At 37.6% G+C, this 14,054-nt stretch overlaps 1 protein-coding gene across 1 annotated transcript in view; it reads left to right on the forward strand.

The window, feature by feature from the left end:
* Nucleotides 1–14,054, forward strand: part of FBN2 (fibrillin 2) — a 180,750-nt gene that overhangs the window by 78,835 nt on the left and 87,861 nt on the right. The window contains exons 12-17 of the mRNA XM_072859710.1: nt 1,259–1,378; nt 1,947–2,072; nt 2,731–2,853; nt 3,937–4,059; nt 10,090–10,242; nt 11,143–11,196. Of these exons, the coding sequence (XP_072715811.1) occupies nt 1,259–1,378; nt 1,947–2,072; nt 2,731–2,853; nt 3,937–4,059; nt 10,090–10,242; nt 11,143–11,196 (699 nt within the window). The remainder of the gene's footprint in view (nt 1–1,258; nt 1,379–1,946; nt 2,073–2,730; nt 2,854–3,936; nt 4,060–10,089; nt 10,243–11,142; nt 11,197–14,054) is intronic.

Consider the following 14,054-nt stretch of genomic DNA (forward strand, 5'->3'; position numbering starts at 1 on the left):
TCATTACTAAGAACTGATCAGCAGTGGCTTTACTTAGCCCCAGCTTCCTATGGCAGCTTACAGTCAGATACCAAAAATCCCCACAAATCAGCATTGGCTTTGTGGTGTTAAAGCCTAACTAAATGAAAAGATGAGTAATTTCAGACCCATAAGTGAAATGGAGGGCATAGCTGGAGGGAAAAAAGTCAAATTAGCAAAGGTGGTTGATGAAGAAAGGGGGATTTCATCAAGGAATCCATTCAGTTTGTAACCTGTGAATTTAGCTGTAGCAGCTGCTCAGGTCATCCTCTGGTAGCTGCACGAGAGACTGAGCCAGCAGTACTGCCTGCCAGACCAGAGGGATGCACTTGCTTCACTCCTGGGATCACAGAGGGCAAGGATCCTGGCAGGGTTTAGAGAAGCATAATGGGGAGGAACAATCACTGTTATTTTAGAGCTGTGAACAGCTGTCTCGGGCCAAAGACACAGCTGATTCATTGGTAACCACTGGGGATCAAATTTGGGAAGAGTTCTTGAAAGGAGTTAAAGTTTTCAGAGTGCTGCGTCAAATGGGAGTTATTTCTGAGCAGTTACCTAAGATTTAAGGTGGTTAAAGTATGATTGGTTGCACCCAAATACCATAAACCTTTGGAAAGGAGAGTAAGGTACATTGTAGAGAGGGCTAGATTAAGTCTGGCATTACTCAAATGCAAAGACTGGGGTTGAGAATATAATGGGGCATAAATAATTGAGATGTGGTGCACAGACTCATTAAGAATCTGTGGTCTCATTAAGAATCCTTCCTGCTGGTGTGTGGCCCCTCCTCAATTTCTACCATAAACCTGTAATATAATGGGGAGGGGTTTGGATGCCATGATTTGCTCTGATTTTAAAATGCCAATTTTGATTTGTATTGGTTTTCTTCCAAAGAAGAATGAATGGTCATTCAGTTAAATGAAACTATGTCGGATAAAGTGTTGTTCAGTTTCACTAGGCAACTGTCAGGTCCCATGTCTCAAAATCCTCACACATATTTTTTTGTTTGTCTTTCAAGATGTGTATAGATGATGTAGTAGCATTTCACTTCTTAAAAATGTCTGCCTAGTTGGACTAAGAACAGCTCTGTGTTCTTAGGAAAGTAATGATTTTACACCAAGAACAAGTTTAGTATTTAGCATTTAACTGTTAGTTACTGTCTTTTTCACTTAGAAACTTCTAGACTTCAAAAAAATGTTGTATACATCGTGAAGTCACTAATGCTTCTCTGTGCTGTCAACAGACGTTGATGAATGCACATCAAACCCATGCTCTAATGGAGACTGTGTCAACACACCTGGTTCCTATTACTGCAAGTGCCACACAGGTTTCCAGAGAACTCCTACCAAGCAAGCTTGCATCGGTAAGAAAATTTGCTTCACGCCTACTGACATTGCAGATGTTCTGACTCCTTACGTCAAATCCCATTGGAGTTGAAAAAATAGTTAGCAGTGTGACTTCAGTAAATCCCCACAGTTGTTATATTAATTGGAGCTCTAGTTATGGGCTACCATTCCATTTGTTCTGCTGTTGTCTTTTAACGTTTATCCATTATTCTGGAATACCTGTCACTTGGCCAGGGAATCCCCAGCCAGGAGTTCTACCAAAAAAATCAAGAAATAGACTATTAGTATGACAGGTATATATTGATGTACATACAAAGATGAATGTGTGAGTAGGTTTTTAAAAGTATTCATAAAGTAATTGCTGAGCATCACAAAATGTAGCATTGTAGCATTTATTGTACAAGTCTGTAAAATAATATTTTTCGCTATCTCTGATGCAATGAGAATAAATTCTTAACCATCTTTGGAAAATTTTTTCTAAGTAATATTTGTATAACATACCAGTATTTTTCAAAGCAATAATTGTCACTATATAAATTTTTATCTGACAGTAATTCTCTGTGTGATTTTTTTTTTTTGCCTTAGATATAGATGAGTGCATCCAGAATGGTGTTCTTTGTAAAAATGGCCGGTGTGTAAACACCGATGGAAGTTTCCAGTGTATTTGCAATGCTGGGTTTGAACTGACTACAGATGCCAAAAATTGTGTGGGTAAGAACTTTTCTAAATAATGGGACAGGCATTAATTAGCTTGGTGATTCTAGAAATTGTACTTGATACTAAAATTAAGGATCATTAAGGATTACCTTTTTTGAAATAAGGTATGACCTGAGGTGAATTTATAACTCCTGCATTCAAATACTTATTGTACGGAACTGCATGATTTCAGAGAAAATTTGAGGTAATTTTTGGTTTTGAAGCTGCATCTCTCCTCAAGAGTCCCAGGTAACTCAGTGCCAGGAATAACATTTTTCTCTAAAGCTTCATAGCAAGTGTTCCATATATCAGTACTGCTGAAGAAATAACTGTTTTTAATTTTGACTATACTGTGTCAAAAACACCTTCCTAGATAAACAAGCTCAATTCTTTCAGGTGTTTGAAGCTTTTTATCCTTTCATGTAAGAAAGAAAGACACACTCTGTTCTATACACAGTCTGCTGAAACACGCAAAGTAACTGATCACAAAGGGAGAAAAATTTGCTGCTTTGTCTATAGAGTGAAAACTCTTCAGATACTTCATCAGAATTTTGAGTAGAATTTAATCTTCAAGTGAAGGAATATGTTACATCAGTCCTGATCGGTTATTTTTACTGTGTTATCTTCTGGAAGGTGAGGAACTATAAGCAGTTTTCTTTGCAATATTTTGCAGACCACGATGAGTGTACCACTACAAACATGTGTTTAAATGGGATGTGCATAAATGAAGATGGGAGTTTTAAATGCATCTGCAAACCAGGATTTGTTCTGGCTCCAAATGGGCGTTACTGTACTGGTATGTAGAACTGAGGGGCAACACATTAAGGCAATCTTGATTGAAAACAGCTTTTCCGGTCTATTCATTCATGCAAGAATGGCAATCTTGTCACATGGATTTAATATCATACTAATACCTTACTAACTCATTACAGCAGATTTCTTAAGCTGCCTAGAATAGAAATAGGTCTTTAACTTACAGAAATAAATAACTGAATTATTTAATTGTATTGTGAAAGTTACGACAGATGATAAATTAGCTTTTGAAAAGTCTATCAGAACTGTAAATGCAGCAAAATATTCAGGCCCTTCATGAAATGGTAAAGTGAGCAGCAATATGGGAAGTTTAAAAGGTTTAAAAGATTTTTACATTGATGAACACACACAAGTATGTTTTCCACATCATTATTCTGGCAATTCAGAGTGCCTAACACTTAAGATACTGTATTTGCCACATAGCATTACAAACTTTTTACAGTGAGGTCATTGAAAACTTACATTAAACATTTTAAGAATAGAGTCTGATTTAGCTTCAGTTTAAGTAAACTAACGGAAGACACCTGTTGCTGCCAGCAAAAGTAGGTTTGGCTTGAGTCGTTTCTAGTAAGTGCAAAATCATCTAAATTGTTAGTTCTCTGATTTGAAGTTGAACCATTTCTATTAATTGTGGTTTTCCTAACGTACATGCAGCTGGGCTGTTGACTTAGATAGAAATTGATGACCACTGAAAAGTTCTTTGAAATTAAAATTTACCATCATGTGGATATTCTGTGATTAATGCTTCCTTAACAACACTTTAAAGCAAAGTTATAGTATCATGGGGTGGACAAAGGGGAAAATTTATCATTGATTTTGCTTAATATAGAATCTGAAGTGCCTCTAATCCTACAGTTTTTCTGGTTTTGTTTTTGTTTTTAATGCACAGCTGGAATTTTGATTATTTAATGTAATTCCAAGATGAGATTTTTATTAGAAAAAAAACAAGGGTATGTTGATGATTCATCTGCTATCATAAAGACATTTGGTAATGTTCTAAAAATATTAATTGTAACCTTGCTTAAAAACAGTGAACAGTTTGTTGAATTGTGTTGCTTCCTGATAGATATTGATGAATGTCAGACATCAGGAATTTGCATGAATGGTCATTGCATAAATACTGAAGGATCCTTTCGGTGTGAGTGTCCACCTGGCTTGGCTGTTGGAGTTGATGGTCGTGTGTGTGTAGGTAAGTGAGATTATTTTTTTTTTATTGAAAAGCAAGTGGAATTATCAGGTTGTCAAATTAAAGAAATGCATCACATGACATCCTTCTAAGTAACGTTGACATCCAACCACAGAAGATCTGTTCTAGGATAAATATGGAATATTTGTCTCTTGTTCTGCTGTGTGTTTGTGTTCATGTATGTGCATATATATCTGTATATATATATATGTATATTCATATTGATATTCAGTTGTGCATCATCCACTCCAAATCACTAAAAGAGGTACATATCTTGGTTGCGACACTGATATTTTTGCATTCTCCTTTTCATTTCTTTCTCTAATCTGAAAACATTTTATTCTCCCTGTATAATACTGTTATTATTACTGTTAATACTGTTAAAAAACTGTTTAAAAAGTTTAAATACTGTTAAAAAAAAAAAGGTCTATCAGGAGAAATAGTGAGAACTAGATAGACTTGTTTCTGTGAACTCAAATATAATTATTAAGAATTGTTAGGAAATCTTGCATTATGCTATCTCATAAACCTAATGTTAAAAGACAAGAAGCTTAAAATTCCTCTGTGGAATCGGAGTGGCACCACCTCTTGTTTACCTTCCATTCCTATAAATTAAACTGTACAGTATTTACTCTTCCTGGCATCACTTTCTGTTTTTGAGGCATACCTTTTCTAGTCTGCTGATGAATAATCTTTTGTCATATAATCTGAACTGCAGCCTCTTATCCCCTCAAATGTTACTGGTTGATAGTTAAGAGATTCTTCACCCAACTCCACCAGGAGCTCTAGCATAGCTTCAGGGAGCTCAGCAGAGGAAAATGGAGCATTTTCAGCCTGATGAAGAATAAAAAAGGGTAGAGGGCAAGAGGTATTCAGTCCCTTGTTTTCTACCGTTTGTTGATGAAGAGGGTGGAGAGGAATACACATTTTACAAAAATTTATGCGAGTGATGGGACTACCTGCACTAGGGACTGCGATACTGCGAAGTTCCTTAAACCAGTTTAATCCACAGGAGATACCATCTTTCCCTTCTTCTGCATATCAGAACATCAGTTCTGTATCCCCTAAGTTTCTTCTCTCCTAGCTCATGAATGTATCTATCATCAGACATACTGGTGACCCAAGGCTCAGTTAGTGGATAGGCATGGCATTAAGCTTCAGCAGGCAAATGTGCCTGGAATGAGGCCTCCTTGAGTGAAAAGTGCAACTCTGGCAGCATGACAACACATTAGCTTCACTTTTGGTACGTGGCCTTGTGTGCTAGATGCTGCTGGTTACTGGACTGCCATTGCAGCTGGTATTAGATCAGGCCAGCTGGTTATGTCATGATGTTTGACAGGTTCATGAACCAGTAAAGGCGGAGTGGAAACCATTGGCTTAGCTCTGCAATACTTGTATATATTAATCAGTGCTATGACTGTTCTTGCTGATGGATGCATAGATGTCTTACCTGCCTATGTCTTACCTGCCTATGTCTTATCTGCATGTGTCCAGATAAAGGAAAGAGAGACTTCATTACAATGTTTGGAGTTTTATCTCGCACCAAAGGGATGTGAGATACTACATCCTTGTGTTGCCATTATCAATTAATTTAAAATAAAATTTTAAATTGTGCAGAAGTTCATCATTCTTTACAATAAAATCTAGTGCAAGCATTCCTATCAAGTGCCTGTGCAAGCTGGCCCTTTCTGTTACCACTTCAGTTTAAAAAATGCACAATAAAAACTCAGAATGGCTTAAAAAATGGGATAATAAAAAGCCAAAACACCTTGTCAGTCTCTCAGTTGGGACCCAAATATTTGTTGTTTTAAATAAACAAGATTTTTTAGTAAGCAAAACTGTAATAAAGATTGAACCAACAAAAGCAAGGTTTGTTCTCTCCTATGTAGTAGCCAAGTTGTTTTCTTCTGATTTAGTAACCATTTGGAGAAAAGCAATGAAAAGATAAAACAATGAGAAAAGGCTTGGTATACTGTTTTTAATACAGGAATTTCACTATTTAGTGGCACAGCAACAAAACCAGATTTGAGTACAAGCTGTTCAGTACTTTTTTTGTGGTCCAAGTTGGCCTCATCTTTATTCCTGTCAGTGATACAGCTGCAAAGAATCAGTGCAGTGCTCAATTTTCTGTGCTTTCATTTACCTAATGCTACCACAGTTCTAGCAGCTAAAGGCTTCACAAGTTGGCCATCAGCTGTGAACACTGTTTTTTATTTGAAAATGTTCAGTTCCACGTCACATAGCTTTAAGGTTTACCATAAATGCTTAAATTTTCAACAGGAAATATCCTTAATATGACAAAAATTGTAAGGCAGAATCATGATTTATTTGGAAAATTCATTTTGAAAAGATGATGTGATTATTCCAGGCATAAAGTAACAGGAAATTTCAAATACTGCATAACAAAGATATCCTCATACATTACTTTTAGAATAGAATTTCTGAGCCAATCTGCTGTTCAGAATTGTGTGTGTGTGTGTGTGTGTGTTTATGTGTTTATATATATATATACACATGCTGTGTTAACTACAGGAATTCTCTCTGGCTGTTCTGTCCCATATATTACATAAGCTAAATAATACTTTTCAGACATTCTGGCTGCTAGAAGAATATTTGTAGTCTGAAAGTTAGTAAGTTACATGGGGCTTCCTTTTAACAGTATTCCCACAAATGTGCTAGGCAATTAGCAAAAGTATAAAATCAAAGAGCCTACAGTCCAATTCCCTCACTCTTACTTTGAGCTGTATTTTACTTCTGAATAGTTGCATTGATTCTGGTGGGACTATTCACAGAATAAATTGCTTTTTTATTTAGTATTAATAAGTATGGCAGAGTCAATCATAAAATGTTATACAAGTTTGGAAAAAAAAATACAGCAAGGGGGAACAAATGCTTGGAAAAGGAACAGTTAGATAAATGCTAAGAGCCAAACTAGTATTTGCAGGCATGTCAGGTTTGGCTGTACTTCCAACTGGAGCTCCATGCTTGGATACCTCAGCTGGCTCTGTGTGTGTGTGTTTGTGTATCACCTCAGAACGTGTACTGAGCTATGGCTGTAGCTGTGGTCAATGTTGTTTGTTCTCTGCTGAGACACTTTTAATTATAATTCAGTCTGCAGTTCACATCTCTGCCCAAAGCTATAGCCATCCAGGACAAAATAGCTAAGTTTTAATTTACCCTGGTTATTTTGCAGAACTGTACCTCAAAGTGCCTGTCATGAGCATTGTATTATTTGACCTTCTAAGGCACCTGGATAGGTGCAGTGACTTTCACTGAGAATAGGTCAACCACTCATCCACTCGACCTTGACCACAAGTATGGTGGTGGTAACATTTGCAGACGCTGAAGTGCTACACCACAAAATTTAAGAGTCTAGAAATGTTGTTCTCTGGGAAACAGTGGAGTTTCCCATGAACAGGTACACAGTTACAGCAGCACCAATGCTAAACTCTGATCCAGGGCATAAAATAAGTTCTCCAGTGTTCTGAAATTAGTAGCCAAAGGCTGATCAAACTATACATGGGGAGCAGCGCAGGTTCATCAGTAAGGTGTATGCTCAGAACTGTCATGACTTGGGGAACCTGAGCTTGGTGAGGTGCTTACAGCAGCTAAGCCATGGACAAAGAAGTGCCTGTCTTTTTCATCCTTGCTGTCAGCATAGGAAGCCCAGCCCAGGGAGGACATTCTTCGTGTCATATGATTGCTGTTTTGGTTCTGGGGCAGCCAGCTTGGTTCTTCATCCTGCAAGGGCTTTGTGAATCACTGACTGTGTAGGTAAGACTGTTTTCCTATAATTAGTTAGGCAATCCTCCCCAAATTCCCTGTGCTTCTCCTATAAAAACATTGATTTATGTGGAAAAGCACTTGCTCTCTTCTTACGCAGAGCAGTTGCTCAGTACATCTGTAGCTTCCTCCAGCAGCTTCCCACACTTCACATGTTTGAAGACCTTCCTACAGAGTATTTCTTTCACACTTTCCAGTCTTTCCTCCCCCCTGCAGTTTCCCTCGGTGCCATTTCCTTCCCTTGAATTGCTCCTCCATTCTCTCGCAGACACATAACTAGGGGGAAGCCTTCCCTTCTGCGACAGGGCAATAATTGAAGCCCCTTTATTCGTGGCAGAGCATGGCAGAGTGGCATCCGGATTTGTCAGAGGTGGAGGGAAAGGATGTGATACAACTATTTATTTTGGAGAGTACCTGAACAGACATTTCTTGTGCAGAATTTCTTGATTGTTGTCAAGCATAATAATCTTCTTCTGCTGTCAAGTGCAAGCAAATTGTACTGGCTTCACCTAGACTCTTGGCAGTGAATAAGCCCTGAAATCTGGGCCACATTAACTGTGCTCCAGAACTATCTGTTCCATGGGATACCAAAATAAAGAGAAAACATTTATGTGCAGGGAATCCTGTTTTATAGGAGCCAGCTTACAACACTCAACGAGCAGGCAGAACACAGAAGGAATTGCCAGTTCTTATTCATATTGGCACAGGATATTCAACATCCACTGTAAGATTTTTCATGTAACTTTTCTTTGTCATTTTGGGGTCATCTTTTAAGTAGGTAACTGTCTGGATTCCCTCAGACACTACTCAGTTTCTGAGTGCACCCAGGCTCATGTCCAGGCCACTACGTGAGATAGTTTTACTGGGAGATTGACAAGGAGCGTAAATTAAAGCCATGTTCTGGCCTGGTCCATACAGATGCCTGAAACAAAGAGTATTTCTGTAGCTCCAACGAGTGTCTGTAGAACTATAGGAGTCAAAACTAGAGGCTGTTCACTCCGTCTGTATCCTGCAGTTCTCAACCACACATTTAGGTGGACTGTCCACTCACTTGTTAGAAGATCTGCAATATTATCCTGTAAGCAAATATGCAAAAGGCATCTAACCCTGCAATGACCAAAAAACATAAAAGGCAGTCTAAGAGACATTCTCATAGTTCTTGGGTAAGTATAGCAGATGGTTATACCTGCAAAGGTAGGGCTGAAGGCCTGCCTTGGAAGATGCATCTTACTACATCTTACCAGTCAAGTCAGTCAGATTAATTTATATGACTAACTCAGCTGCAAGATTGGCAGTATGCACATGGTGAGTCCTACAGCTGTGTGGTTGTCCCACATAATTTTTCTTCTGTCTTTTATGGCATGATTTTCAAGGTTGGAGACCTTCCAGGTATTACCTGTTTTCTTTGTGTAATAAGCAGTGGTTTGTCCTGGCCATCATTTCCAGCCCCCTCCCCAGGGATGGCACTGTAATTTCCATAGTGGCTTTTCAATCACAAACCTCCATACATTTCTTATACTTGAGGCAGAAGTGCTGCTTTCCCCACTACCTAGTCGTGTGTAAGAATTACTAAATCCCTGTTGCTAGCTAGGTATTGGGACCTCTTTGATACCCTAACCATAATCCAGCACTGGTGCCAGTTTACATATAAACCTATTAAGATAGCCATGTCACATAAATGCTGATCTGAACAATTGGCTGAAATTACATTTCTGTTCAGAATTTGTAAATACAGTAGAAGGCTATGCCCCTCCTTTTGGAAACAGTTAGCCTCCCATATTACCAGCCCTGGGCTGCTGGTGAGTTATCCTACATGAGGAACCATTTTGGAAGGAAATGAGATCTGCATGTCCAGGTTATGGTTGTAGTACTTCTCAACGGGAAAAATTAGTCACCATATGCTGATTCAAGCCATTCTGTGTTTCTTATTGAGATATGTGTTGATGGATTTATAAAGCTGCTCTGGTGTGTGGGTCATCTTTGCTGGGTCCTATGGAATGCTTTTAAATTTGCCCACAATATGCTAGTTTAGGTTGTTTTAAAGTGCTCTGGAGAGAGCTCCAGGAGCTAACCATTTTGAGAACTGGCCTTGATGCCATCAGGATTAGTATAGCAGAGCCATGCAGATGTAGCCAATGTAGCTATTTTGTTGAACAAAATTCTTTTTTTTTAGCTCTCATTGAGATAGTATGCATACATTTCACTCTCAGCCTAAGGAAATAAATCATTTATTTGCTTGCCCTTTCTCAGATACTCATATGCGTAGCACGTGCTATGGAGGCATCAAAAAAGGAGCGTGTGTCCGTCCTTTCCCTGGTGCTGTGACAAAGTCTGAATGTTGCTGTGCCAATCCTGACTATGGTTTTGGAGAGCCATGTCACCCCTGCCCTGCTAAAAACTCAGGTAAAATTTTGTGTTTCTTTGCATACTACAGTGAACATACAGACTTAAAAAAATCTTGTTCAGATTAGGTTGTTCATTTGTTTCATGCCTTGAAGAGAAGTGAATAGAGTACTTAATGGAATTGTACACTGATTCTGGAAATGGTTTCTCCTTTAAAGAAAAAGTGTCTGATATTTTATGTTGAGTATTTGTGGTTTTATGCATTGTTTGAGGTAAACCTAGTGTCAGAGCTGGCCAGACTCTGACAAAATTCAAGACAAAGGACATGAGTATGCTATGGATGAAGTTGAGTCTCTGAATTAAGTGTGGCTAAAAGTAATAATACTTTAAAGATAATAAGCAGAGTTCTCTGATGAATCTGTAGATTTCCTAGTCAAATCAATCCAGTTTAAAAGAGCAGCCCATATTAATTTTAGAAATCCGTATTTCATTTTATAAGAATCAGTTCTCCAAATAAACCTGGGGATTGATTAAAAAAAAAATCTCTTGAATATAGAACTGAGATTATATATCTTGGACAGTATTTCCATTCAGTGTCATTTTCTGAGATAGCAGAAAACTATTTAGAAGAAATGAAGTAAAACTGGCATTATAGTTGAAAGCAGTAACTTAAGGAGACAGTACTGTCAAGACTATAATGAAATCACTTGAGTGTTTAATCCTTGTTATCAAATTTTGTTTTCATATATATGTGAAAGTTCAGGGTGGAATGCTACTTGACCTGTTTAGCTATATTATCTATAAATAGTTATTTCATGTGAACATTGGCATTTTATTACTTACACTGTAGAAAAATTATTTTGAAAAGAGATCAGGTGGATTTAGTATAGGATTAAAGAATGTGAAACACTGGAAATAACATTTCTTTTTTCCCCAACCTCTCTTGCTTCAATTGAGTAGCTGAATTCCATGGCCTATGTAGCAGTGGAATAGGTATTACTGTGGATGGACGAGGTATGTTGCACATTTTCTTTAATGTATATGATCAAGGTTAAAAAAAATATATACTCAGAATAATATTTTTCTTTAACATACTAGGGTGGAGTTTTTTGCCTCAAGATTAATATGTTGATTTTAGTATTTTCATTATCAAAGTACAATAAATGTTCTCTAAAGAAAAGGCCAGAATTAATTCTCTACAACATTGGATTTTGCCTGACCCTGACAAGAAAAAAAAAGTCATCCATTTTAAAGGTTTGACCTATAATTTATTTTTTTTTTAGAATAGGCATAAGACAGTTCTCCCTCATTTGGGGAATGATAGGAGCCACTTGCATTTGCAGTTGATTTTCAGTCAACTGGGGTAGTAATAGAGCAGTTTTTCACTCCAGATGCAGTGTTCAGTACATGGACCATTTCCATTGAGGGATCATTTCTCTGGTGAGTTACAAGTTGGAAGGGAACTTACTAAAAAAGATCCTCCTAAAAAAAGTGCTGAAAGTGAGCACTTGCATTTAGTACTGGGAACTGTAAAGCTCCAGCTCCTTTTTCTAGCACCACAGAGAGAGGGATTTTAAAAATAATAGCTGAGCCAGGCCTGAAGTAGGGGTGACACATGCTGCAGCTGCCAAATAAGTAGGGTGGGTTGAAGAAGGAATGGTGCAACACAATATTAAGATTTATTGCTGGATAGTTCCCTGATGAGTTAATAAAGTTGCAGCCAAATTAAAGCAGATACTGTACATTTAATATTTCCAGCCATTTAATTTATGTAGCTTTTATGCTTTTCAGTGTTAAAGCTCCTATTCAGTTCAGCAGGAGCAGAATGAGAGCCTCTGATCATTATACTTAGTAACAGCCTACATAACTTTTAAAAATAGTACTATAATAAAAGAAATTCTCTTTCTGTTCAGTACTGTAAGTGTATATCATAGTTTTTTCTCTATGAGCTCATTGCTTAACATGTTGCCAAACTTACAAGTAATTTGAAATCCACTGAGTTTGTAAATTCTCTCAGTTTTCTTTTCAGTGAATTATACAAGGTCCATTTGAAGAATCTCTAAATCTCATGGAGAAATAATGGCAGTGTACCATAATATCGTACAAACAGCATCCTACCGTGAGAATTTGCATGTAGTCTGGTAGGGAGGTTATCTGTTCTTTTAGATACATGGAAAATACAATCTCTCACTAAAAACAAAAACCCAGTTGTGGTCTCTACCAACTGCATGATAAAGATAATAATCTCTCAGGGGTTCACGTCTCAACTAAAATTCCTCTTTGTTGAGGTTTCTAAAGAAAACCCTAGTGTTTTCTGTACATCTTGTGCAGCAACCTTGCAGACAATTTTCTTGCTGCTATCCCTACCACTGCTTATACCAAGGGACTTTGTTTGCCAGTTCCATTTCCTAAAGGAGAGGAATACTGATGCCACATTCAATCCCTAATAAAAAGTCTGTTGTGTTCCTCATGCATTCTCATTATCAATGAATGAGTGGGAATACACTTCATCAGTGAAGCTCTTGTCACAGAGGTTTTATTTGCCTTCTAGTTGATACACAGCTTGGTAATTAGACTACAGTCCATCACCACATCCCTACTCCTCTCATTCAGCTTATGATTAACAAGTGCAAAACCTTCATGTCTTCATGTGAGAGAAATCTGAACATAGGTGAGGACAGAGATTTTGCAGTCTGGTTCAATATAAAAAGTAACAGGAAGGGCTGGACCTTCTGAAATCATTAATAGAGACAGAGTCATGAAATTGTGTGGCTTGTCCCCAAGATACAAACAAGTTTAGTAAACTACAGAAAACTTTTTACACAAAAGAAAACATAAGGCTGAAATACTATGCTAATTCATATTTTCTCATGAAATTTTCAGATGTCTCATAGCATTGAGTTTAATTCAGGAATAGCATGATTTTTCCAAAGGCATATCTGAATATATGTAAATCATGATCTAAACTGCGCTATGATTAAAGAGGAAATGTCCTTTATAAAAAAATTGAACAGTAGAAGTATAAAACAAGCTTTTTATGAAGTCACAGCTAGGCCAGCACCCCTACCGTTCTTTCCAGGGTTTGGAAAGAGAACTATTTAAAGTAATGGACTTACCATATGGGAAGAAACAGCTTAATATTGAAAAACCCTCAGAGGCAAAAAATATTAAAACTAGGCTGTTCCTGTTCTCATAGTTCATATGAATATTTTGGAATTTTCCAACTACAGCAGAAATTCTATATGGAATTGTAAATTAAGAGAATATATCTCATTCATCATCCTATTCTGTTGATCTGAGAAAAATTTTAAATTTCCAACAAGTGCTATAACTTCTGTGAGAGTGAGTATGCTGTGGTATTGACCTATGCATTAGTCCTGTATTAGAAAAAGTACTTGTGTCACCTAATAATTTATAACTTCTTACCTAGATCCTTAAACCACAGGCACTGAGTACACAGGCTAGATATTTTGCATCAAGGTAATCTTACAAACACATAATTCCCTATTGATTTAGGTTAGAAAGGATATCTGGAGGTCATCCAACCTAACCTTCTGCTCAGAGCAGGGGTAACTTCGAAGTTGAATCATGTTTCTCAAGGCCTTGCCCAGTGGAGTTTGGAAAATCTCAGAGGATGGAGTTCCCATAGCCACTCTGGGCAGCTTGCTCTAGTGCTTAATGACTCTCATGGGGAAGAATTGTTTTCCTGGCATTCAGTTAAAATTTCCCGTGTTGTAACTTGTAACTGTTGTCTCTTGCCCTGTCATTGTGTACCTCAAAGAAGAGTCTGGCTCCATCTTCTCTGTAACCATCTATTAAGATCAGAGAACTGCTATTAGATGTCCCTCTCATCTTCCCTCTTGCTGGCTAAA

Source organism: Ciconia boyciana, chromosome 4 (genome assembly GCF_034638445.1).
Source record: "Ciconia boyciana chromosome 4, ASM3463844v1, whole genome shotgun sequence".
Classification (NCBI taxonomy): domain Eukaryota; kingdom Metazoa; phylum Chordata; class Aves; order Ciconiiformes; family Ciconiidae; genus Ciconia; species Ciconia boyciana.